At 46.0% G+C, this 19688-nt stretch overlaps 1 protein-coding gene across 1 annotated transcript in view; it reads right to left on the bottom strand.

The window, feature by feature from the left end:
* Positions 1–3966, bottom strand: part of LOC144678822 (protein FAM221B-like) — a 43258-nt gene extending 39292 nt beyond the window's left edge. Inside the window, exon 1 of the mRNA XM_078538813.1 lies at positions 3777–3966. Coding sequence (XP_078394939.1) covers positions 3777–3966 — 190 coding nt within the window. The remainder of the gene's footprint in view (positions 1–3776) is intronic.
* Positions 3967–19688: the final 15722 nt, after the last annotated feature.

Raw genomic sequence — 19688 nt, forward strand, 5'->3', positions numbered from 1 at the left:
GGTAGATCAATCCATGCCCTGAGAACTTTTACATAACAATATTTCTTTTAACCTTACCATTCATTCCTTTGCTTGCCAGTGACCAAATCACTCACGTGCATTATCAAAACCCTCATGATTTTGAGCATAATCCTGTCTTAACCTTTTACTGCTTTAACAAAAAAAAGCCCGTTTTTCTTCATTGTCCTCATAACTAAAACTTCTTACCCAAAGCATTATCTTAGTATATCTTATCTGCAACCATTCCATGGATATCCTTTGTCGAAGGTGGCATAATCATTTCACTGTGGGCTAACTGATGAGTTTTGTAGGCTTAGCATCACTTTTTTGTTTTGCATTCTATATCCCTATTTATATAGGCTAGAATTCCATACACTTTTTATATGATTTCAGTAAATTAGTCAGCTATGGGAGAACTTACAGTTGCCCTAATTCTACCCTTTTCACTTGGTAGGTTTCCAGTGGGATTCACTTGATGACAATCAACAGCACAAATTTTGGCTCATTTTTCCTTTTCTTAGTTTGTGAGATCAATCCCAATACCTCAATTGCTAAGGTTGGATTGGTCACTTTTAAAAAATATATTTAAGAAACTAAGGTAAAAGATCTGAAACTTAAATATGAAAGTCTGCACTGGAGTGGCTGTAATCAATAATTCCAGACAAGCTATGTCTGGCCTCCGCTGTGCACTGCACCTCTTGCAGCAACAGCATGACAGATTGTGTTTTAAAGGGGTTGTTCCTGGTAACATCAGGAGGAAATGACACTACCCTGCCATACTACAATACACTATAATTCGACGAGGTTACCTCTTTGAAACACTTAGATACATTTCAGAGACTGTTGATGCTTGTGAAATCACTTGCACCTCATCAAGTGTCAGTCATGAAGTATGTGGAGCGGAAGAAAAATAAAACTCTCCAAAATTTGCGAATGGTGGGGTGCATTTGCTTTGCCTCCTTGGATTCTCATAACCAACAAAATTCTTTATAAACTGGAAATTTAAGTGGAAACAAGAAATTCCTGACAACACTGACTCTTTAAGACCCCAGTGTTCTGTGGTACTGTGGACAGTTTTACCACACATTCAGTTTTAGAGTGGGCAGGCTGTTTGTGTGAAAACTTCTGAAGTCTAAACACTAAAGGCCATGAAATAGAAGGCCACATTTTGCACATTTCTATTTCCTACAATAGAGATGCATTCATTATTAAGCTTCTTATGCTTTTAAAGGCTTTTCATCATCACAAAAGAAAACATTAGAACTTAATCCATGACATAACCCATCTCCAAACCTGATGGTTTGAAAAGCTCCTTCTGTGCTATGGTTCTATTGCTCCATTGTTTCCAGGACTGTTACTGACCTCATCTCCTCTGGAGATCTTCCTTCCACAGCTTCCAACCTCATAGTCTCCCAACCTCGGACGGCCCGCTTCTACCACCTACCCAAAATCCACAAACAGGACTGTCCCGGCAGACCGATCGTGTCAGCCTGTTCCTGCCCCAAGGAACTCATTTCTTGCTATCTTGACTCCATTCTCTCTCCCCTTGTCCAGTCCCCTCCCACCTACATCCGTGATTCCGCTGACACCCTACATCATATCAACAATTTCCAGTTCCCTGGCCCCAACTGCCTCCTCTTCACCATGAACGTCCAATCCCTCTACACCTCCATCCCCCGCCAGGATGGTCTGATGGCTCTCCGCTTCTTCCTCGAACAGAGGCCCAAACAATCCCTATCCACCACTACTCTCCTCCATCTAGCTGAACTTGTTCTCGCACTGAACAATTTCTCCTTAAACTCCTCTCACTTCCTCCAAATAAAAGGTGTGGCTATGGGTACCCACATGGATCCCAGTTATGCCTGTCTCTTTATGGAGTATGTGGAACATTCCTTGTTCCAGTCCTACTCCGGCCCCCTCCCACAACTCTTTCTCCGGTACATTGATGATTGCTTCTGTGCTGCTTCATGCTCTTGTCTGGACCTGGAAAAATTTATTAATTTTGCTTCCAATTTCCACCCCTCCATCATTTTCACATGGTCCATCTCTGACACTTCCCTTCCCTTCCTTGACCTCTCTGTCTCAATTCCTGGTGATAGACTGTCCACCAATATTCATTACAAGCCTACCGACTCCCACAGCTACCTCGACTACAGCTCCTCACACTCCGCTTCCTATAAGGACTCCATCCCATTCCCTCAGTTCCTTCGCCTCCGTCGCATCTGTTCTGACGATGCCACTTTCAAAAACAGTTCCTCTGATATGTCTTCCTTCACCGAGGTTTTCCACCCACGGTGGTTGACAGGGCCCTCAACCGTGTCCGGCCCATCTCCCGTGCATCCACCCTCACACCTTCCTTTCCCTCCCAGAGCCATGATAGGGTCCCCCTTGTGCTCACTTATCACCCCACCAGCCTCCGCATTCAAAGGATCATCCTCCACCATTTCCGCCAATCGCATGATGCCACCACCATCTTCCCTTCACCCACCCCGGCGGCATTCTGCAGGGATCGTTCCCTCCGGGACGCCCTGGTCCACTCCTCCATCACCCCCTACACCTCAACTCCCCCTCACGGCACCTTCTCATGCAACCGCAGAAGGTGCAACACCTGCCCCTTTACTTCCCCTCTCCTCACCGTCCAAGGGCCCAAACACTCCTTTCAAGTGAAGCAGCATTTCACTTGCACTTCCCTCAATTTAGTCTACTGCATTCGCTGCTCCCAAAGCAGTTTCCTCTACATTGGAAAGACCAAACGCTGACTGGGTGACCACTTTGCGTCCGCAAGCATGACCCAGACCTCCCTGTCGCTTGCCATTTCAACACTCCACCCTGCTCTCATGCCCACATGTCCGTCCTTGGCCTGCTGCATTGTTCCAGTAAAGCTCAATGCAAACTGGAGGAACAGCACCTCATCTTCCAACTAGGCACTTTACAGCCTTCCGGACTGAATATTGAGTTCAACAATTTTAGATCATGAACTCTCTCCTCCATCTCCACCCCCTTTCTGATCCCCCCTTTTCCCAATAATTTATATAGACTTTTCTTTTCCCACCTATTTCTATTATTTTTAAATGTATTTCCATCCATTGTTTTATCTCTACCTTTTAACCTATTTCAATCCCTTTCCCCTCACCCCACCCCCGCTAGGGCTATCTGTACCTTGCTTGTCCAGCTTTCTACCCTTAATGTCACCTATTAGCACATTCTTTAGATAATATCACCACCTTCAACAACTCTTTGTCCTTTTTTCTATGACATCTTTTGGTTATCTCCACCTATCACTGGCCCTCTATCCAGCTCTACCTGTCCCACCCACCCACCCCCTCCCCCCCCCACCCTTAAACCAGCTTATATTTAATCTCTTTTCTATTTTTCCTTAGTTCTGTTGAAGAGTCATACAGACTCGAAACGTTAACTGTGTTCCTCTCCGCAGATGCTGCCAGACCTGCTGAGTTTTTCCAGGTATTTTTATTTTTGTTCTATTGCTCCTGTTCTGTCAATATTTTGCTTGCTGTTTGGTTATGCACTTGACTAAAGATGGCAGCTCTTAATTTCCAGGGTGGTCATCCCAACTCCTATCACAACTTTGGTATTTTTGGGGGTCTTCTACCAAACTCCCTCTGAAAAGGCAAGAGATCAGCACAACCCCAGTGGAAATATTGAGCTGGCAAGTCTAGCCACAGTCCTTAGTCTTTGCCCTCTTATAACATTACATGCTGCCAGCCTGAACTGATAACTAAAGTGAATCTTAAAGGAAGAAGTATTTTTTGCATTACCTTTTGGAACAACCATTGTGTTTAGTTGCTGGGCTTGTGATGACTGATGTGGGACCAGAGCTTGACTAGCTCCAGATGGGTTGTCTGCCTTGCTTCCTGGCACGATCTGGTTGGATTCATGACCCGCAGCTTGTGGGGTAAAACCGCCCTTCTTTGCTATTTGCTTTCCTGAGCTGTGACCAGAAGACATTGTTTGTGGGTGTTTCAGCTGTACTCAGCCACTGCAGCCAGGCACTGAAACATTAACAATTGAAATTAAGTTTCCATTTTGGAAGGTACATTCAGAAAGTCATTTACATCAGCAACCATGCAATCAGTTTTCTTCAGAGCTTTGCAAAAAATAGCCCTGGTAAGGTTGTAAAGTCCTACCTGTCTGGAAATGTAAACATGTGAGGTGGTGTTAAGTGGCAAAGTTGCACAGTAACCAGGAAACAGTTTGTATTGTTAACAACAATGCAGACAGAGCAATGGGCGGTAAGACTCTCCTGGGCAGCACCGACACTGGAACATGCAGTGAAAAAGGAAAGCCAGTATTATTTTCTGCAGAACAAATTGACACTCTATGAGAGAAGTAGCATTCTAGTGGATACTTTGAGATACACGTTAAGATAGAGAATAAAACACAAAAAAGCTGCGCGGTAGTAAACCAGATACCAATGTGGATTAATGAAGGAAAGCCAGCATGGATTTGTTAAAGACAAATCGTGTTTAACTAACTTGATTAAGTTTATTGATGAGGGAAATGCGGTTGATGTGGTGTACATACACTTTCAAAAAGTGCTTAGTAAAGTACCACATAACAAGCTTGCCAGCAAAGCTGAAGCCCCTGGAATAAAAGAGACAGTGAAAGCATGGATACAAAGTTGGCTGAGTGACAGGAAATAGAGTGATGGACTGGAGAAAATATTCAGTGGGGCTCCAGGGGTGAGCACTAGGACCACCGTTTTTCTTGAACCAGGATTTTACTGCCCTTCCTGCCCAGTAGGATATTACGGCTCCACCAAATTGAATGGAGATTTAAATGGCTCGCCACATCTGCTGGGGGGAGACATGCTGCAGCGGGGACATAAAACCCTGGCCTTGATAGATATTAATGATCTAGACTTGGGGGTGCAGGGCACAAGTTCAGAATTTTCAGATGACACAAAGCTTGGAAGTATTGTGAACTATGATGAGGACATAGACAGGCTGGTGGAATGGGCAGACATGGGGCAGATAAAATTTAATGCAGTGAAATGTGCAGTGGTACTTTTTGGTAGGAAGAATGAGAAGAGGCAATATAAAATAAAGGATACAATTCTAAAGGAGGCACAGGAACAGAGTGACCTGGGAGTATATGTGCACAAATCATTGAAGGTGACAGGGCATGTTGAGAAAGTGGTTAAAGAGGAATATGGGATCCTGGGCTTTTAGTAGGGACATACAGTATGAACAATTATAAAACACCGGGTTGGCCTTAAATGGGGCTTTGTGTCCAATTCTGGGCACCACACTTTAGGAAGGATGTGAAAGTTTCAGAAGATGCAGAAAAGGTTAATGAGAATACCCCCACTTCTGACCATTTGATAGAAGGAAGGTCATTGATGAAGCAGCTGAAGATGGTTGGGCTGAGGACACTACCCTGAGGAACTCCTGCAGTGATGTCCTGGAGCTGAGATGACTGACCTCCCACAACCATAATCATTTTCCTTTGTGCTAGGTATGACTCCAACCAGCAGAGCGTTTTCCCCCTGAATCACAGAATCATAGAACTTTAATGGCACAGAACCCATTGACTCCAGTTTGGTTAGGGGTCCTTGATGCCACACTCAGACAAATGCTGCCTTGATGTCAAGGGCAGTCATTCTCACATCACCTTGGGATTTCAGCTCTTGTGTCCATGTTTGAACCAAGGCTGTAATGAGGTCAGGAGCTGAGTGACCTTGGCAGAACCTAAACTGGGCATCAGTGAGCAGGTTATTACTAAGCAAGTGCTGCTTGACAGCACTGTTGATGACCCCTTCAATTACTTTACTGATAATAGAGAGTAGACTGATGGAGTGGTAATTGACTAGGTTGGATTTGTCCTGCTTTTTGTGTACAGGACATACCTGGGCAATTTTACACATAGCCGGGTAGATGCCAGTGTTGTAGCTGTACTGGAATAGCTTGGCTAGGGGCACGGCAAGTTCTGGAGCACACGTCTTCAGTAATATTGCTGGAATATTGTCAGGGCCTATAGCCTTTGCGGTATTCAGTGCCTTCAGCCTTTTAGGCATATCACGTGGAGTGAATCGAATTGGCTGAAGACTGGCATCTGTGATGCTGGGGACCTCTGGAGGAGGCTGAGCTGGATCATCCACTCATCACTTCTGGCTGAAGATTATAGCAAATGCTTTTGCCTTATCTTTTGCACTGATGTGCTGGGCTCCCCCTTCATTGAGGTTAGGAATATTTGTGGGGCCTCCTCCTCCAGTGAGTTGTTTAATTGTCCACCACCATTCGCGACTGGATGTGGCAGGACTGCAGAGCTTAGATCTGATCCGTTGTTTGTGAGATTGCTTAGCTCTGTCTATCACTTGCTGCTTATGCTGTTTGGCACACAAGTAGTCCTGTGTTATAGCTTCACCAGGTTGACACCTCATTTTAGGTATGCCTGGTGCTGCTCCTGGCATGCCCTCCTGCACTCTTCATTGAACCAAGGTTGATGGTAATGGTAGAGTTGAGGATATGCCAGGCCATGAGTTTACAGATTGTGTTTGTGTGCAATTCTGCTGCTGCTTATGGCCCACAGCACCTCATGGATGCTCAGTCTTGAGTTGCTAGATCTGTTCGAAATCTATCCCACTTAGCACGGTGGTAGTGCCACCGTATCCTCAAAGTGAGGGCAGGACTTCATCTCCACAATGACTATGCAGTGGTCACTCCTACCGGACAGATGCATCTGCGAAAGGCAGGTTGGTGAGGATGAGATCAAGCATGCTTTTCCCTCTTGTTGGGTCCCTCACCACCTGCCGCAGACCCAGCCAAGCAGCTGTGTCCTTTAGGACTCGGCCTAGTAGTGGCACTACTGAGCCATTCTTGGTGATGGACATTGAAGTCCGCCACCCAGAGTAAATTCCGCACACTTGCCACCCTCAGTGCTTCCTCCAAGTGGTGTTCAACATGGAGGAGCACTGATTCTTCAGCTGAGGAAGGGCGGTGCGTGGTAATCAGCAGGAGGTTTCCTTGCCCATGTTTGACCTGATGCCATGAGACTTCATGGGGTCCAGAGTCAATGTTGAGGACTCCCAAGGCAACTCCCTCCTGACTGTATACCGCTGTGCCACCACTACTGCTGCCGGTGGGACGGGACATACCCAGGGATGATGATGGTGGTGGGGGTGTCTGGGACATTATATAAGGTATGATTCTGTGAAGATGACTATGTCAGGCTGTTGCTTGACTAGTCTGTGACAGCTCTCCATTCCCAGATGTTAGTATGGTGGACTTTGCAGGGTCGACAGGGCTGAGTTTGCCATTGTTGTTTCCAGTTTATGGTCGATGCTTGGTGGTCCGTCCGGTTTCATTCCTTTTTTGAGACTTTGTAGTGGTTTAATACAACTGAGTGCCTCGCTAGGCCATTTAAAAGTCAACCACATTGCAGTGGGTCTGGAGTCACATATAGGCACAACCAGGTAAGGACAGCAGATTTCCTTCTCTACAGGGCATTAGTGAACCAGATGGATTTTTACAACAATTGACAATGTTTTCATGGTCATCATTAGGCTTTTAATTCCAGATTTTTATTGAATTCAAATTCCACCATCTGCCATGGCAGGATTGGAACCAAGGTCCTCAGAGCATCACCCTGGGTCTCTGGATTACTAGGCTAGCAACAATGCTACTACGCCATCGCCTCCCCATTATCAACATTGCATTGGTGGTGGAGGGAGAGAATGTTCAAATTGGTGGATGGGGTGCTGATCAAGTGGACTGCTTTGTCCTGGATAGTGTTAAACCTCTTGAGTGTTGCTGGAACCACACTCATCCAGGCAAGTGGAGAGTATTCCATCACACTCCTGACTTGTGCCTTGTAGATGGTGGACAGTCTTTGGGAGTCAGGAGGTGAGTTACTTGCCTCAGAGTTCCCAACCTCTGACCTGTTCTTGTGGTCAAAGTATTCGTATGGCTGGTCCAGTTCAGTTTCTGGGCAATGGTAACCCCCAGGATGTTTATAGTGGGGGATTCAGTGATGGTAATGCCATTGAATATCAAGGGGAGATGTTTAGATTCCCTCTCATTGGAGATGGTCTTTGCCTAGCACTTTTGTGGCGTGAATATTATTTGCCACTTACCAGCTCAAGCCTAGATATTGTCCAGGCCTTGCTGCATTTGGACACAGACTGCTTCTGCACATGAGGAATTGTGAATGGTACTGAACACTATGCAATCATCAGTGAACATCCAGGAATGGATCCAAGGATGGAGAACTTCAGTTACGTGGATAGATTGGAGAAGCTGGCGCTGTTCTCCTTAATGTAGAGAAAGTTGAGAGGAGATTTGATGGAGGTATTCAAAATTCTGAGGGACTAGGGAGAAACTGTTCCCATTAGTCAAAGATTCAAGAACCAGAAGACACTGATTTAAGCCGAATGGCAAAAGAAGCAATGGCAACATCAAGAAAACTTTTTTCATGCAGTGAATGGTTTGGGTCAGGAATACACTGTCTGGAAGTGTGCTGGAGGAAGATTCAATCATGGTTCTCAGAAAGGAATTGGATAAGCACCTGTAGAGAAAACAAATTGCAGGTCAAAGGGAAAGGGTGGGGAGTGGAACGAGCAGAGTTGCTATGAGGCGCACAAACGCAATGGGCTGAATGGCCTCTTTCTGTGCTGTAACTATTCTATGATTCCACGATGTCCATTATGTGCTCCAAATGCAGGTCGTGCCTTGGGCACTGTCATTCCAGTAAACAGTTTGAGCATCTTACATTTAGGGTGTGCCTATATCGGCCAATACCTAATGATATAAGGTGTCACCCAGGATGATAACCATACTACTGTCTTGCCACCTGAACTTGTGTCTTATGCACACTCACCCACATGAGTCTCTTCAATCATCTCAAAGGTGGACTGAGAAAACATTTAGTAAACAAGTTAAGATGTGAATTGTTAAGATGTTTTACCTCATAGCAAATGAACACATTTATGATGAAACAAAAACAGAAAATGCTGGAAAAACTCAGCAGGTCTAACAGCATCTGTGGAAAAAAAACAGAATTAATGTTTCAAGTTTGTATCATACGGACTTGAAACATTAACTCTGTTTTTTCTCTCCACAGATGCTGTTAGACCTGCTGAGTTTTTCCAGCATTTTCTGCTTTGTTTCAGATTTCCAGCATCCGCAGTAGTTTGCTTTTATATTTATGATGAACATTTGTGATGAATAATAAATAAAGACAGAAAATGCTAGAAATGCTCAGAAATGTGGAGAGAGAAAAAGAGTTAAGGCAGAATCTTCTGGTCCCACCAGCAGTGGGAAGCTGGGCGCGGGAAATTTAATTGGGTGTGAGGCCTAAATACAGTTTTCCGATGGTTGGATCAACTTTGGGAATTCTGTTCTCTGGATTTGAAAAGCAGGTTCAAGGTGGGTCGAGCTTCCCAATAAGCAATGTCAGGAAGCTCTTTTGCACGCATTAACATGTCATGAATGTTCATTAAAAAGCCACCTCATCAGAATTAAGTTCCCCCTCCAAATTAAGTCCCCCACCAGTCAGAAGTTAGAACATTCACTTTTATGACTGCATATAAGTGGCATGTGTCTGGTGAGCTTGAATTCTTTCATGACTTTGGGGTGACTAGATGCTGCTTGGAAGCGAGGGTGGCTATCCAGGGATGGAAGAGACTGTCTGGGGAACAAAAGCAGGCTGTCAAGGGAAGGAAAAGACTGTCCAGGGAAGGGGGTGGGGGGTGGGGGGTGGTCAGCAGCGAGGGAATTCAAGGGTGTAGCGATGTGGGATGGAGGGAAGAACCTTTCTTGTTGGGTCTCGGGGTCCCGTGGCTGGGCGAGGGAGGAGGGTTCTGGGCAAGGATGGTGGGAGAGAGATGGTCCCAGAGGGTGGGGTCAGTGCTTTAGATGGTGAGGTCCTGGGGATTAAACTGAGGGTACTGGGCAGCAGGGGGAACAGACACAGTCAGAATGGGGAGTGGGGTGCAGGTCCAGGGTGATAGTCAGGGAGCTAAAGGTTTCATGGGGGGCATGGAAACGGACAAAACAGATGGCTCAGAAAACAGGGCGAGGGTGGGAGGGCATCAGGGTGGGCATGGGAACAGTAACAGGTGTAGGCTCTGAGAAGAGGGAGGCACATGGTGGGTGATGGTGCAAGAGTAATGGGGGTGGGGTTTAAGGGTGACAGAGGGGAGAGAAATGATGATATTGGGTGGGTCATGGGTGATGGGGAGAAGATGGTGGGTGACACGGGGAGGGTAGAAAGTGATGGAGCGAGTCTTAAAGGTAACATACACCATTTTTCGATTCTCAACAATGCAACACAGCTGATGTAAAGTGGAAGGAGGGTATTTTCAGGTGGGTGGAGTTCAAGGTCAGCACAAGTGGCCAACTAAAGGGACATCCTAATAGTCATGAGGCAACTAGATGAGAACCATGCTCAGGTGTGTTCTCCTCTCTATGGTGAAGCCCACATAGCTCCAAAGGGCACAGGTGGTAGACAGCAGCAAACTCCCGATCCAAACCTCCATCCTCCCGGGTAAATGGTCATGTCTGATAAGGGCTCATATGGTTAGTCTTTCTATGCTGCCAAGGCAATGGTCTCTCTATAGAGTCCTGAGGGCATTGGAGGCAAGCTGAATAGTGTCCGAGGGAGGCTTATCTCACATGGCTCTTTATCACCCCAGTGAAAGAGCAATGTCTCCACGTGCTGAATAGGAGGAGCAACTCTCTGGTCCTCAGAATGTCCTTCGCCTGGGAGGGGTGGGATGGGGATGCCACATCTAGATGGAAGCCAGGCACAGGGCTTAGCAATGGCTTGGTGACTCTGAGATGAAGGGAAACCTGTAAAGAATATGTTCACGACATTTATTACTTAATTCATTCACTGATCCACTGAGGCGTAGTTGACTCCAGGCTACCCTATCTTTCTGTTGGCTCTTATCCAGATGAGGGCCTGTCACAGGTTGGCAGAGGGCCAGGAGGAGAAATGGCCTGACCAGCAAGAGGCAGTGAGGCTTCAAGAAGGTCAGGATGTTGGCGAACAGAGTTCACTGCAATGGCGAGTACTGGCCCAACCATGGGTATCGCAGGTCGTGCAGTTATCTACAGATGAACGAAAGGCAATGCCAAAGGCACCTTAGGACGTCCTAGAATGTGGTTGCTCATATCTGCCAACTTCTCCACGTTGACCTGTGGCCACAAGGACTTGGAGGGAATCCAATGACGGTGGCATTGAAGGTCACTGTCGCCTTAAACTTCTTTGTCAGTAGCTCCTTCAGGGCTCCGCTGGGGACCTGTGCATCTCCCAGTCAGTGACACACAAGTGCATGTGGGAGGTGACAGATGACTTGTTCCAGGGAGCACACCAATTTGTCCAATTCCAGCTCGATGCCGAAAGACAGGCTGCAAGAGCATTGGGATTTGCAGCACTCTCAGCTTTCCAGCAGGTGCAAGGTGTTGTTGACTGCACACATGTGACCTTGAGAGCTTCCTGGAAAGAGCCATTCACATTCATCAATAGGAAAGGTTTCCACATTTTGAATGTGCAACTTATTGGGCGGAATTTTCCGGTCCTTCCAGGGCATCGTGGCTTGCAGAACTTGAAAATTCGGAGTGCGGCCAAAAGTCAATTTCCCCCCAGCATGAAAATGGATCACAATTTTCAGCTCCCAAGTGTCATGGCAGTTCGGGTTGCCCACTGTGCGATGTCGGAAACCGTATTTGCATGCCTTTGCATCTCATGAATGCTCATTAAAAACCCAGACAGCTGGAATCACACCCACTCCAAATCTAATGGCCAGGTCGGCTGCTATTCGTCGTGAATAATCGGATATAAGAGTCGTGCACCTGGCAAACTGTGCTTCACTTGCGACTTCAAGGTTTGTGTGTGCAGCTGTTACCTATCTTCCACTGCGCTGAGCTTGTGGCTGCACCCACTCTGTGCCAAGGCTGCTCAGATAAGGAAAGGGAAGGGGCTGGAAGGTGCACACTTGATTTAGGGGTTAGACTAGACAAAGGCAAAGGAAGATGCTGGAAGGCACATGCTCGATTGGGGGGCTGTGTGGCTGGAGCACAAAAGGTAAGGGTGGACAGAGACACATGATTGATGGGGGGGTTAAAGAAGCACAGGAGGGGGTATAAGTCTAAGGCAGTCCTGGGGATGCCACTCGGCCCTTCGAGCCTGATCCACCATTCAATAAGATCATGGCTGATCTTACTGTAACCTCAATTTTAATTCCTGCCGACCCCGATAACCTTTCACCCCCTTGTTAATCAAGAATCTATCTGGCCCTGCCTTAAAAATATTCAAGGACTCTGCTTCCACTGTCTGTTGAGGAAGAGAACTCCAAACACTCATGGCCCTCATCTCTGTCCTAAATGGGCAACCCTTTATTTTTAAACAGTGGCCCCTAGTACTAGAAAGGAAACATCCTTTCCACATCCACTCTGTTAAGACCCCTCAGGATCTTGTATGTTTCAATCAAGTTGCCTCTTGCTCTTCTAAACTCCAGCGGATACAAGACTAGCCTGTCTAATTTTTCCTCATAAGTCAACCCATAAACCTTCTCTGAACCATTTCCAACGCATTTACATCCTTCCTTAAATAAGGAGATCAATACTGTACACAGTACTCCAGATGTGGTCTCACCAATAGCCTGTAAAAACCATAATGGGAGTTATGTACAGGCCTCCGAACAGTAGTCAGGATGTGGGGCACAAGATACACCAGGAGATAGAAAAGGCAAGGTTACAATGATCATGGGGGATTTCAATATGCAGGTAGACTGGGAAAATCAGGTTGGTAGTGGATCCCAAGAAAAGGAATTTGTGGAATGTCTACGAGATGGCTTTCTGGAGCAGCTTGTGGTGGAGCCCACTAGGGAACAGGCAATTCTAGATTTAGTGATGTGTAATGAGGCAGATTTGATAAGGGAGCTTAAGGTGAAGGAACCCTTAGGAGGAAGTGACCATAACGTGATAGAATTTACCCTGCAATTTGAGAGGAAAAAGCTGGAATCAGATATAATGGTATTACAGTTGAATAAAGGCAACTACAGAGACATGAGGGAGGAGCTGGCCAGAATTGACTGGGAGATGAGCTTAGCAAGAAAGACAGTGGAACAGCAATGGCAGGAGTTTCTGGGAGTAATTTGGGAGACACAGCAAAAATTCATCCCTAGGAAGAAGAAGCATACTAAAGGGAGGACGAGGCAACCATGGCTGACAAGGGAAGTCAGGGACAGCATAAAAGCTAAAGAGAAAGCATACAATGCGGTGAAGAGCAGTGGGAAACCAGGGGATTGGGAAGCCTACAAAGACCAAAAGAGGACAACTAAAAAAGAAATAAGGAGGGAGAAGATTAAATATGAGGGTAAACTAGCCAGTAATATAAAAGAAGATTGCAAGAGTTTTTTTAGATATATAAAGGGTAAGAGAGAGGCAAAAGTGGACTTTGGGCCGCTGGAAAATGATGCTGGAGAAGTAGAAGTGGGGAACAAAGAAATGGCGGAGGAACTGAATAGGTACTTTGCGTCAGTCTTCACAGTGGAAAACACGAGTAACATCCCCAGAGTTCAAGAGAGTCAGGGGGCAGAGGTGATTATGGTGGCCATTACCAAGGAGAAGGTGCTAGGAAAACTGAAAGGTCTGAAGGTGGATAAATCACCTGGACCAGATGGATTACATCCCAGAGTTCTGAAGGAGATAGCTGAAGAGATAGTGGAGGCATTAGTGGTGATCTTTCAGGAATCACTCAAGTCAGGTAGGGTCCCAGAGGACTAGAAAATAGTTAATGTAACCCCCCTGTTTAAGAAGGGAGTGAGGCAAAAGACAGGAAATTACAGGCCTCGGTCGTTGCTAAGATTTTAGAGTCCATTATTAAGGATGAGATTTCAGAATACTTGGAAGTGCATGGTAAAATAGGGCAAAGTCAGCATGGTTTCATCAAGGGGAGGTCATGCCTGACAAATCTGTTAGAATTCTTTGAGGAGGTAACGAGTAGGTTAGACAAAGGATAGCCAATGGATGTTATCTACTTGGACTTCCAGAAGACCTTTGACTAGGTGCCGCACAGGAGGCTGCTCAGAAAGATAAGAGCCCATGGTGTTAGAGGCAAGGACTAGCACGGATAGAAGATTGGCTGTCTGGCAGGAGGCAGAGAGTGGGGATAAGGGGGTCCTTCTCAGGATGGCAGCCGGTGACTAGTGGAGTTCCGCAGGGGTCAGTGTTGGGACCACAACTTTTCACTTTATACATTAATGATCTAGATGAGGGAACTGAGGGCATCCTGGCTAAGTTTGCAGATGATACAAAGATAGGTGGAGGGACAGGTAGTATTGAGGAGGTGGGGAGGCTGCAGAAGGATTTGGACAGGTTAGGAGAATGGGCAAAGAAGTGGCAGATGGAATACAACGTGGGGAAGTGTGAGGTCATGCACTTTGGTAGGAAGAATAGAGACATAGACTATTTTCTAAATGGGAAGAGAATTCAGAAATCTGGAGTGCAAAGAGACTTGGGAGTCCTAGTCCAAGATTCTCTTAAGGTTAACTTGCAGGTTGAGTCGGTAGTTAGGAAGGCAAATGTAATGTTAGCATTTATTTCGAGAGGACTAGAATATAAAAGCAGGGATGTGCTGCTGAGGCTTTATAAGGCTCTGGTCAGACCACATTTAGAATATTGTGAGCAATTTTGGGCCCCGTATCTCAGGAAGGATGTGCTGGCCCTGGAGAGGGTCCAGAGAACGATCCCAGGAATGAAAGGCTTAACATATGAGGAACGTTTGAGGACTCTGGGTCTATACTCAATGGAATTTAGAAGGATGAGGGGGATCTGATTGAAACTTACAGAATACTGAAAGGCCTGGATACAGTGGATGTGGGGAAGATGTTTCCATTAGTAGGAGAGACTAGGACCCGAGGGCACAGCCTCAGAGTAAAGGGAAGACCTTTTAGAACAGAGATGAGGAGAAACTTCTTTAGCCAGAGAGTGGTGAATCTATGGAATTCATTGCCACAGAAGGCTGTGGAGGCCAAGTCATTGAGCGTATTTAAGACTGAGATAGATAGGTTCTTGATTGCTAAGGGGATCAAAGGTTATGGGGAGAAGGCGGGAGAATGGGGTTGAGAAACTTATCAGCCACGATTGAATGGCGGAGTAGACTTGATGGGCCAAATGGCCAAATTTCTGCTCCCATGTCTTGTGGTCTTATGGTCTTATAACTGAAGCATAACCTCACTACTTTTGTATTCAATTCCCCTTGCTATAAATGATAACATTCTATTAGCTTTCCTAATTACTTGCTGTGCCTTTTGTGATTCATGCACTAGGACCCCTAGATCCCTCTTAATCTCAGGGCTCTGCAATCTCTCACCATTTAAATAATATGCTTCTTTTTTATTTTCCTGCCAAAATGGACAATTTCACATTTTCCCACATTATACTCCATTTGCCAGGTCTTTGCCCACTCACTTAACCTATCTATATCCCTTTGTAGCCTCCTTGAATCCTCTTCACATCTTACTTTCCTACCTATCTTTGTGTCATCAGCAAATTTAGCAACGATACCTTTGGTGCCTTCATCCAAGACATTTATACAAATTGTAAAAAGTTGAGGCCCCAGCACTGATCTCTGTGGCACACCACTCGTTACATCTTGCCAACCAGAAAATTACCCATTTACGTCTACCCTCTGTTTCCTGTTAGCTAGCCAACCTTCTACCCATACCAATATGTTACCCCCTACACCATGAGCTTTTTTTTTGCAATAACCGTTGATGTGGTACCTCATCAAATGCCTTCTGGAAATCTGTATACAGTACATCCACCGCTTTGCCTTTATCCACAGCATTTGTTACTCCTTCAAAGAATGCCAATAAATTGGTTAAACATGATTTCCCTCTCACAAAACCATGTTGACTCTGCCTGGTTACCTTGAATTTTTCTAAGTGCCCTGCTGTAACATCTTTAATAATAGCTTCGAACATTTTCCCTATGATAGATGTTAGGCTAACCGGCCTGTAGTTTCCTGCTTTCTGTCTCCCTCCTGTTTTGAACAAAGGAGTTACATTCGCTCTTTTCCAATGTAAAGGAACCTTCCCCAAATCTAGGGAATTTTGGAAAATTAAAACCAATGCATCAACCATCTCAAATAAAAACTGAAAATGCTGTAAAAACTCAGCAGGTCCATGGAGAGAGAAACAGAGTCAACATTTCAAGTCCATATGACTCTTCTTTGGAGCTAAAGAGAAGTAGAAATGTGATGGATTTTATACTGTTCAAGAGGGAATGGAGCAGGTGGAGCAAAATAGATGGGAATAGATGGGGGCTCAGGAGAGATTAACAAAGATGCCACGCACACAAGACAAAGGGAGTGTTAATGTTAGTGTTAAAGACTAAAGAAGGTGCTTATCTTAAAGATAAAAAGTCGAATGAGTTATAGCAGAACAAGGGTCAGTGGTCTGTGAAAGCACAACAAAGAAACAAGTGACAGGTGGCCCTGTGCGGGGGGAAGTGCAGGGGGGTGCATGGGCGCGGTTGGAGAAAGGGATAAAAATATATAAAATGTATTAGAAAATGAATGAATAAATAAAAATTAAACTAAAAAATAAATAAGAATTTTAAAATTGGATTAAAAAAGGGGTAAATATGGAAGAGAGAGTCATGGTCTGAAGTTGTTGAACTCAATGTTAAGTCCAGAAGGCTGTAAAGTGCCCAATCGGAAGATGAGGTGCTGTTCCTCCAGTTTGCATTGGGCTTCACTGGAACATTGCAGCAAGCCAAGGATGGACATGTGGGCATGAGAACAATATGGTGTGTTGAAATGGCAAGCGACAGGAAGGTCTGGGTCAGACTGAGTGAAAGTGTTTCACAAAGCAGTCTCCCAATCTGTGTTTAGTCTCCCCAATGTAGAGGAGACCGCATTGGGTGCTGCTTCACCTGAAAGAAATGTTTGGGACTTTGGATGGTGAGGAAGGAGGAGGTAAAGGAGCAAGTGTTTCAACTTTTGCGATTGCATGGTAAGGTGCTGTGGGAAGGGGATGAGGAGAGGGGGTGATGGAGGAGTGGACCAGGGTATCAAGGAGGGAACGGTCCCTACGGAATGTGGCCGGTGGGGGAGGTGTGAGGGGAAAATGTGTTTGGTGGTGGCATCATGCTGGAGTTGGCAGAAATGGATGAGAATGATCCTTTGAATGTGGAGGCTGGTGGGGTGAAAAGTGAGGACAAGGGAGACCCTATCATGGTTCTGGGAGGGAGGGGAAGGGGTAAGGGCAGAGTTGCAGGAGGTTGGTCAGACAAGGATGAGGACCCTGTTAGGGGGAACCCTTGGTTAAGGAAAAAGGAAGACATGTCAGGAACGCTGTTGGAAGGTAGCATCATCGGAACAGGTGTGACAGACGTAGAAGAACTGGGAGAATGGGGTGGAGCCCTTACAGGAAGCAGGGTGTGAGGAGCTGTATCCAAGGTAGCTGTGGGACTCGGTCGGCTTATAATGAATATTGGTAGACAACTATCAACTATCCCACTCGCCACTTCTTCTAAGACCCTAGGATGAAGTCCATCAGGACCTGGGGCTTTGTCAGCCCGCAGCTCCTACAATTTGCTCATTACCATCTCCCTGGTGATTGTAATTCCTCCCTCCCTTCCAAATTCTGATTTACAACTATTTCTGGGATGTTACTTGTATCCTCTATACTGAAGACTGATACAAAATACCTGTTCAATTTATCTGCATTCTCCTTATTTTCCATTATTAATTCCCCAGACACACTTTCTATCGGACCAACATTCACTTTGTTAACTCTTTTCTTTGTTAAATAACTATAGAAACACTTACTATCTGTCTTTATATTTCTAGCTAGCTTTCTTTCATACTCTAGTTGTTCCTTCCTTATCAATCTTATGGTCATTCTTTGCTGTTTTTTATATTCTGTCCAATCTTATGAACTGCCACTCACCTTTGCGCAATTATATGCTTTTTCTTTAAGTTTGATAGTATCTTTAACTTTTTTAGTTAACCACGGATGGTGGATCCTCTCCCTGGAATTTTTCTTTCTCATTGGAATGTGTCTATTCGGTGTATACTGAAACATTCTTTTAAATGTCTGCCACTGCATCTCTATTGACCTATCCCTTAACCTCATTTGCTGGGGGCAAAGTCGGGGCCAGAAAGTAGAGACAGTCCTGGGGCAGTACGCACCATGTAGTCGGGACCAGAAAGCAGAGACAGTCCTGGGGTTGTACACACCATGCTACAAGGCTGTGCCTGGCATGTGCATGTCCTGGTCCCAGTCCAGGGAGGGAGAGGGCCTGTCTGTGCTGTGTCGGTCATGCACAGCATTGTGTTCAGTCCCTCACACATTTCAGTCCTGAGGATTGGTGGTTTGGTATTGGGCTGCAGTTGGCACAGTCACGTTAAGGGGAGGCATCTGCAGCCTGTGAATGGGGAACTGGTAACTAAGAGAGTGGCACTCGATGGTCTCATGGTGGGCGGGTCTCAGCAGGTCACTGTGTGCATAGGGCCTCAAGATGGGGATGAGTCAGGTCGATATGGGGCATCGGGACATCAACAGAAAATGGTTCGGGAGGGGTGGAGGACAGAGATATCTGAATCACCATGGGCTCCAGAGTAGAAAGGGAGGAAGGAAAGTGACCAGGGAGAGGGAAACTTGCACATGATGCTCTTCCAGGACTACAGGAGGGACTTGGATGGTCACGGGGTGGGGGTGGTGGGTGGGGTGGTATAGTTGGAAGCTGGTCTCATAATAGAAGTGGAGCAGTACTATTTCAACTGCCGATGGAATGATGCAGTTGAAAAATAACTTTGGAAAAAATCACCAGGGGAAGTGTCTGAGGGTGCGTGGGAGGAATCGACTACTGCATTTCTGGGCCAATTGAAGGGGCACCCTAATAATAATTGGTTCAGGCATGAGACATGTTAAGAAGACTCAAATGCCAACTGAAGGATTTTTGGCACCTTAATTCACGGTGCGCATTCTTTAGAGAATCCATTGCAACTTGAGGCCAAATGTTGATTGAGTTTGAATGAACATTCCTCTCACAGGAATGCGCAAAAGTCACAAGGATCGAACTGTAAAGGGGCAACAGCTAAAGAGCATATGCAAAAAGCTCCAAAAGACCCCTACACATCACAACTAAGAGGTTCAGGCTTCACATGCCTCAGTGATTACAGTCTTTATATTAGTTCAGGGTTGGGCTCTTGCCTACCCCAAAGGAGCCAGTGCCCTGACTGAGGCTGATGGCGCCTGGCTGTACTCATCCAGATCCAAACCTCTTTGTGAAAGTGCTGTCTTTCCTGGGGCATTTCAGGGGGGTGGGGGGATGTTCAGGATGTGTGACAGCTGTAAGGGAGGACCTGGGGATGGAATGCCTGGACCAAGGGCAGCCCAAGGGCTTCACAATGACTCCCTAGCTTGGTGATGGAAGGTGATCATTGCAGCGTTATGTTTAATCATGTCTCTGTTCAATCCTCCCACAGAGATGAAGGAGACATCAGGCAACATTGCCTTTTTCATGGCTCTCATGGAACTGAGGAGGAGAAGAATGGCCTGTCGCCGTCAGGCATGGCAAAAGGAAGAGCCTCACCCTGAGGAGCATGGGCCAGTGGGGCCCCATAAAGACCCAGAAGCTGAGATGGAGAGACCAATTCTACAGAGGCACTTGGCGCAGCCCATGGTGTACTGAAGACGCCCCTCATACTTGGAG

This window comes from Cetorhinus maximus, chromosome 1, assembly GCF_964194155.1.
Source record: "Cetorhinus maximus chromosome 1, sCetMax3.hap1.1, whole genome shotgun sequence".
Taxonomy (NCBI): domain Eukaryota; kingdom Metazoa; phylum Chordata; class Chondrichthyes; order Lamniformes; family Cetorhinidae; genus Cetorhinus; species Cetorhinus maximus.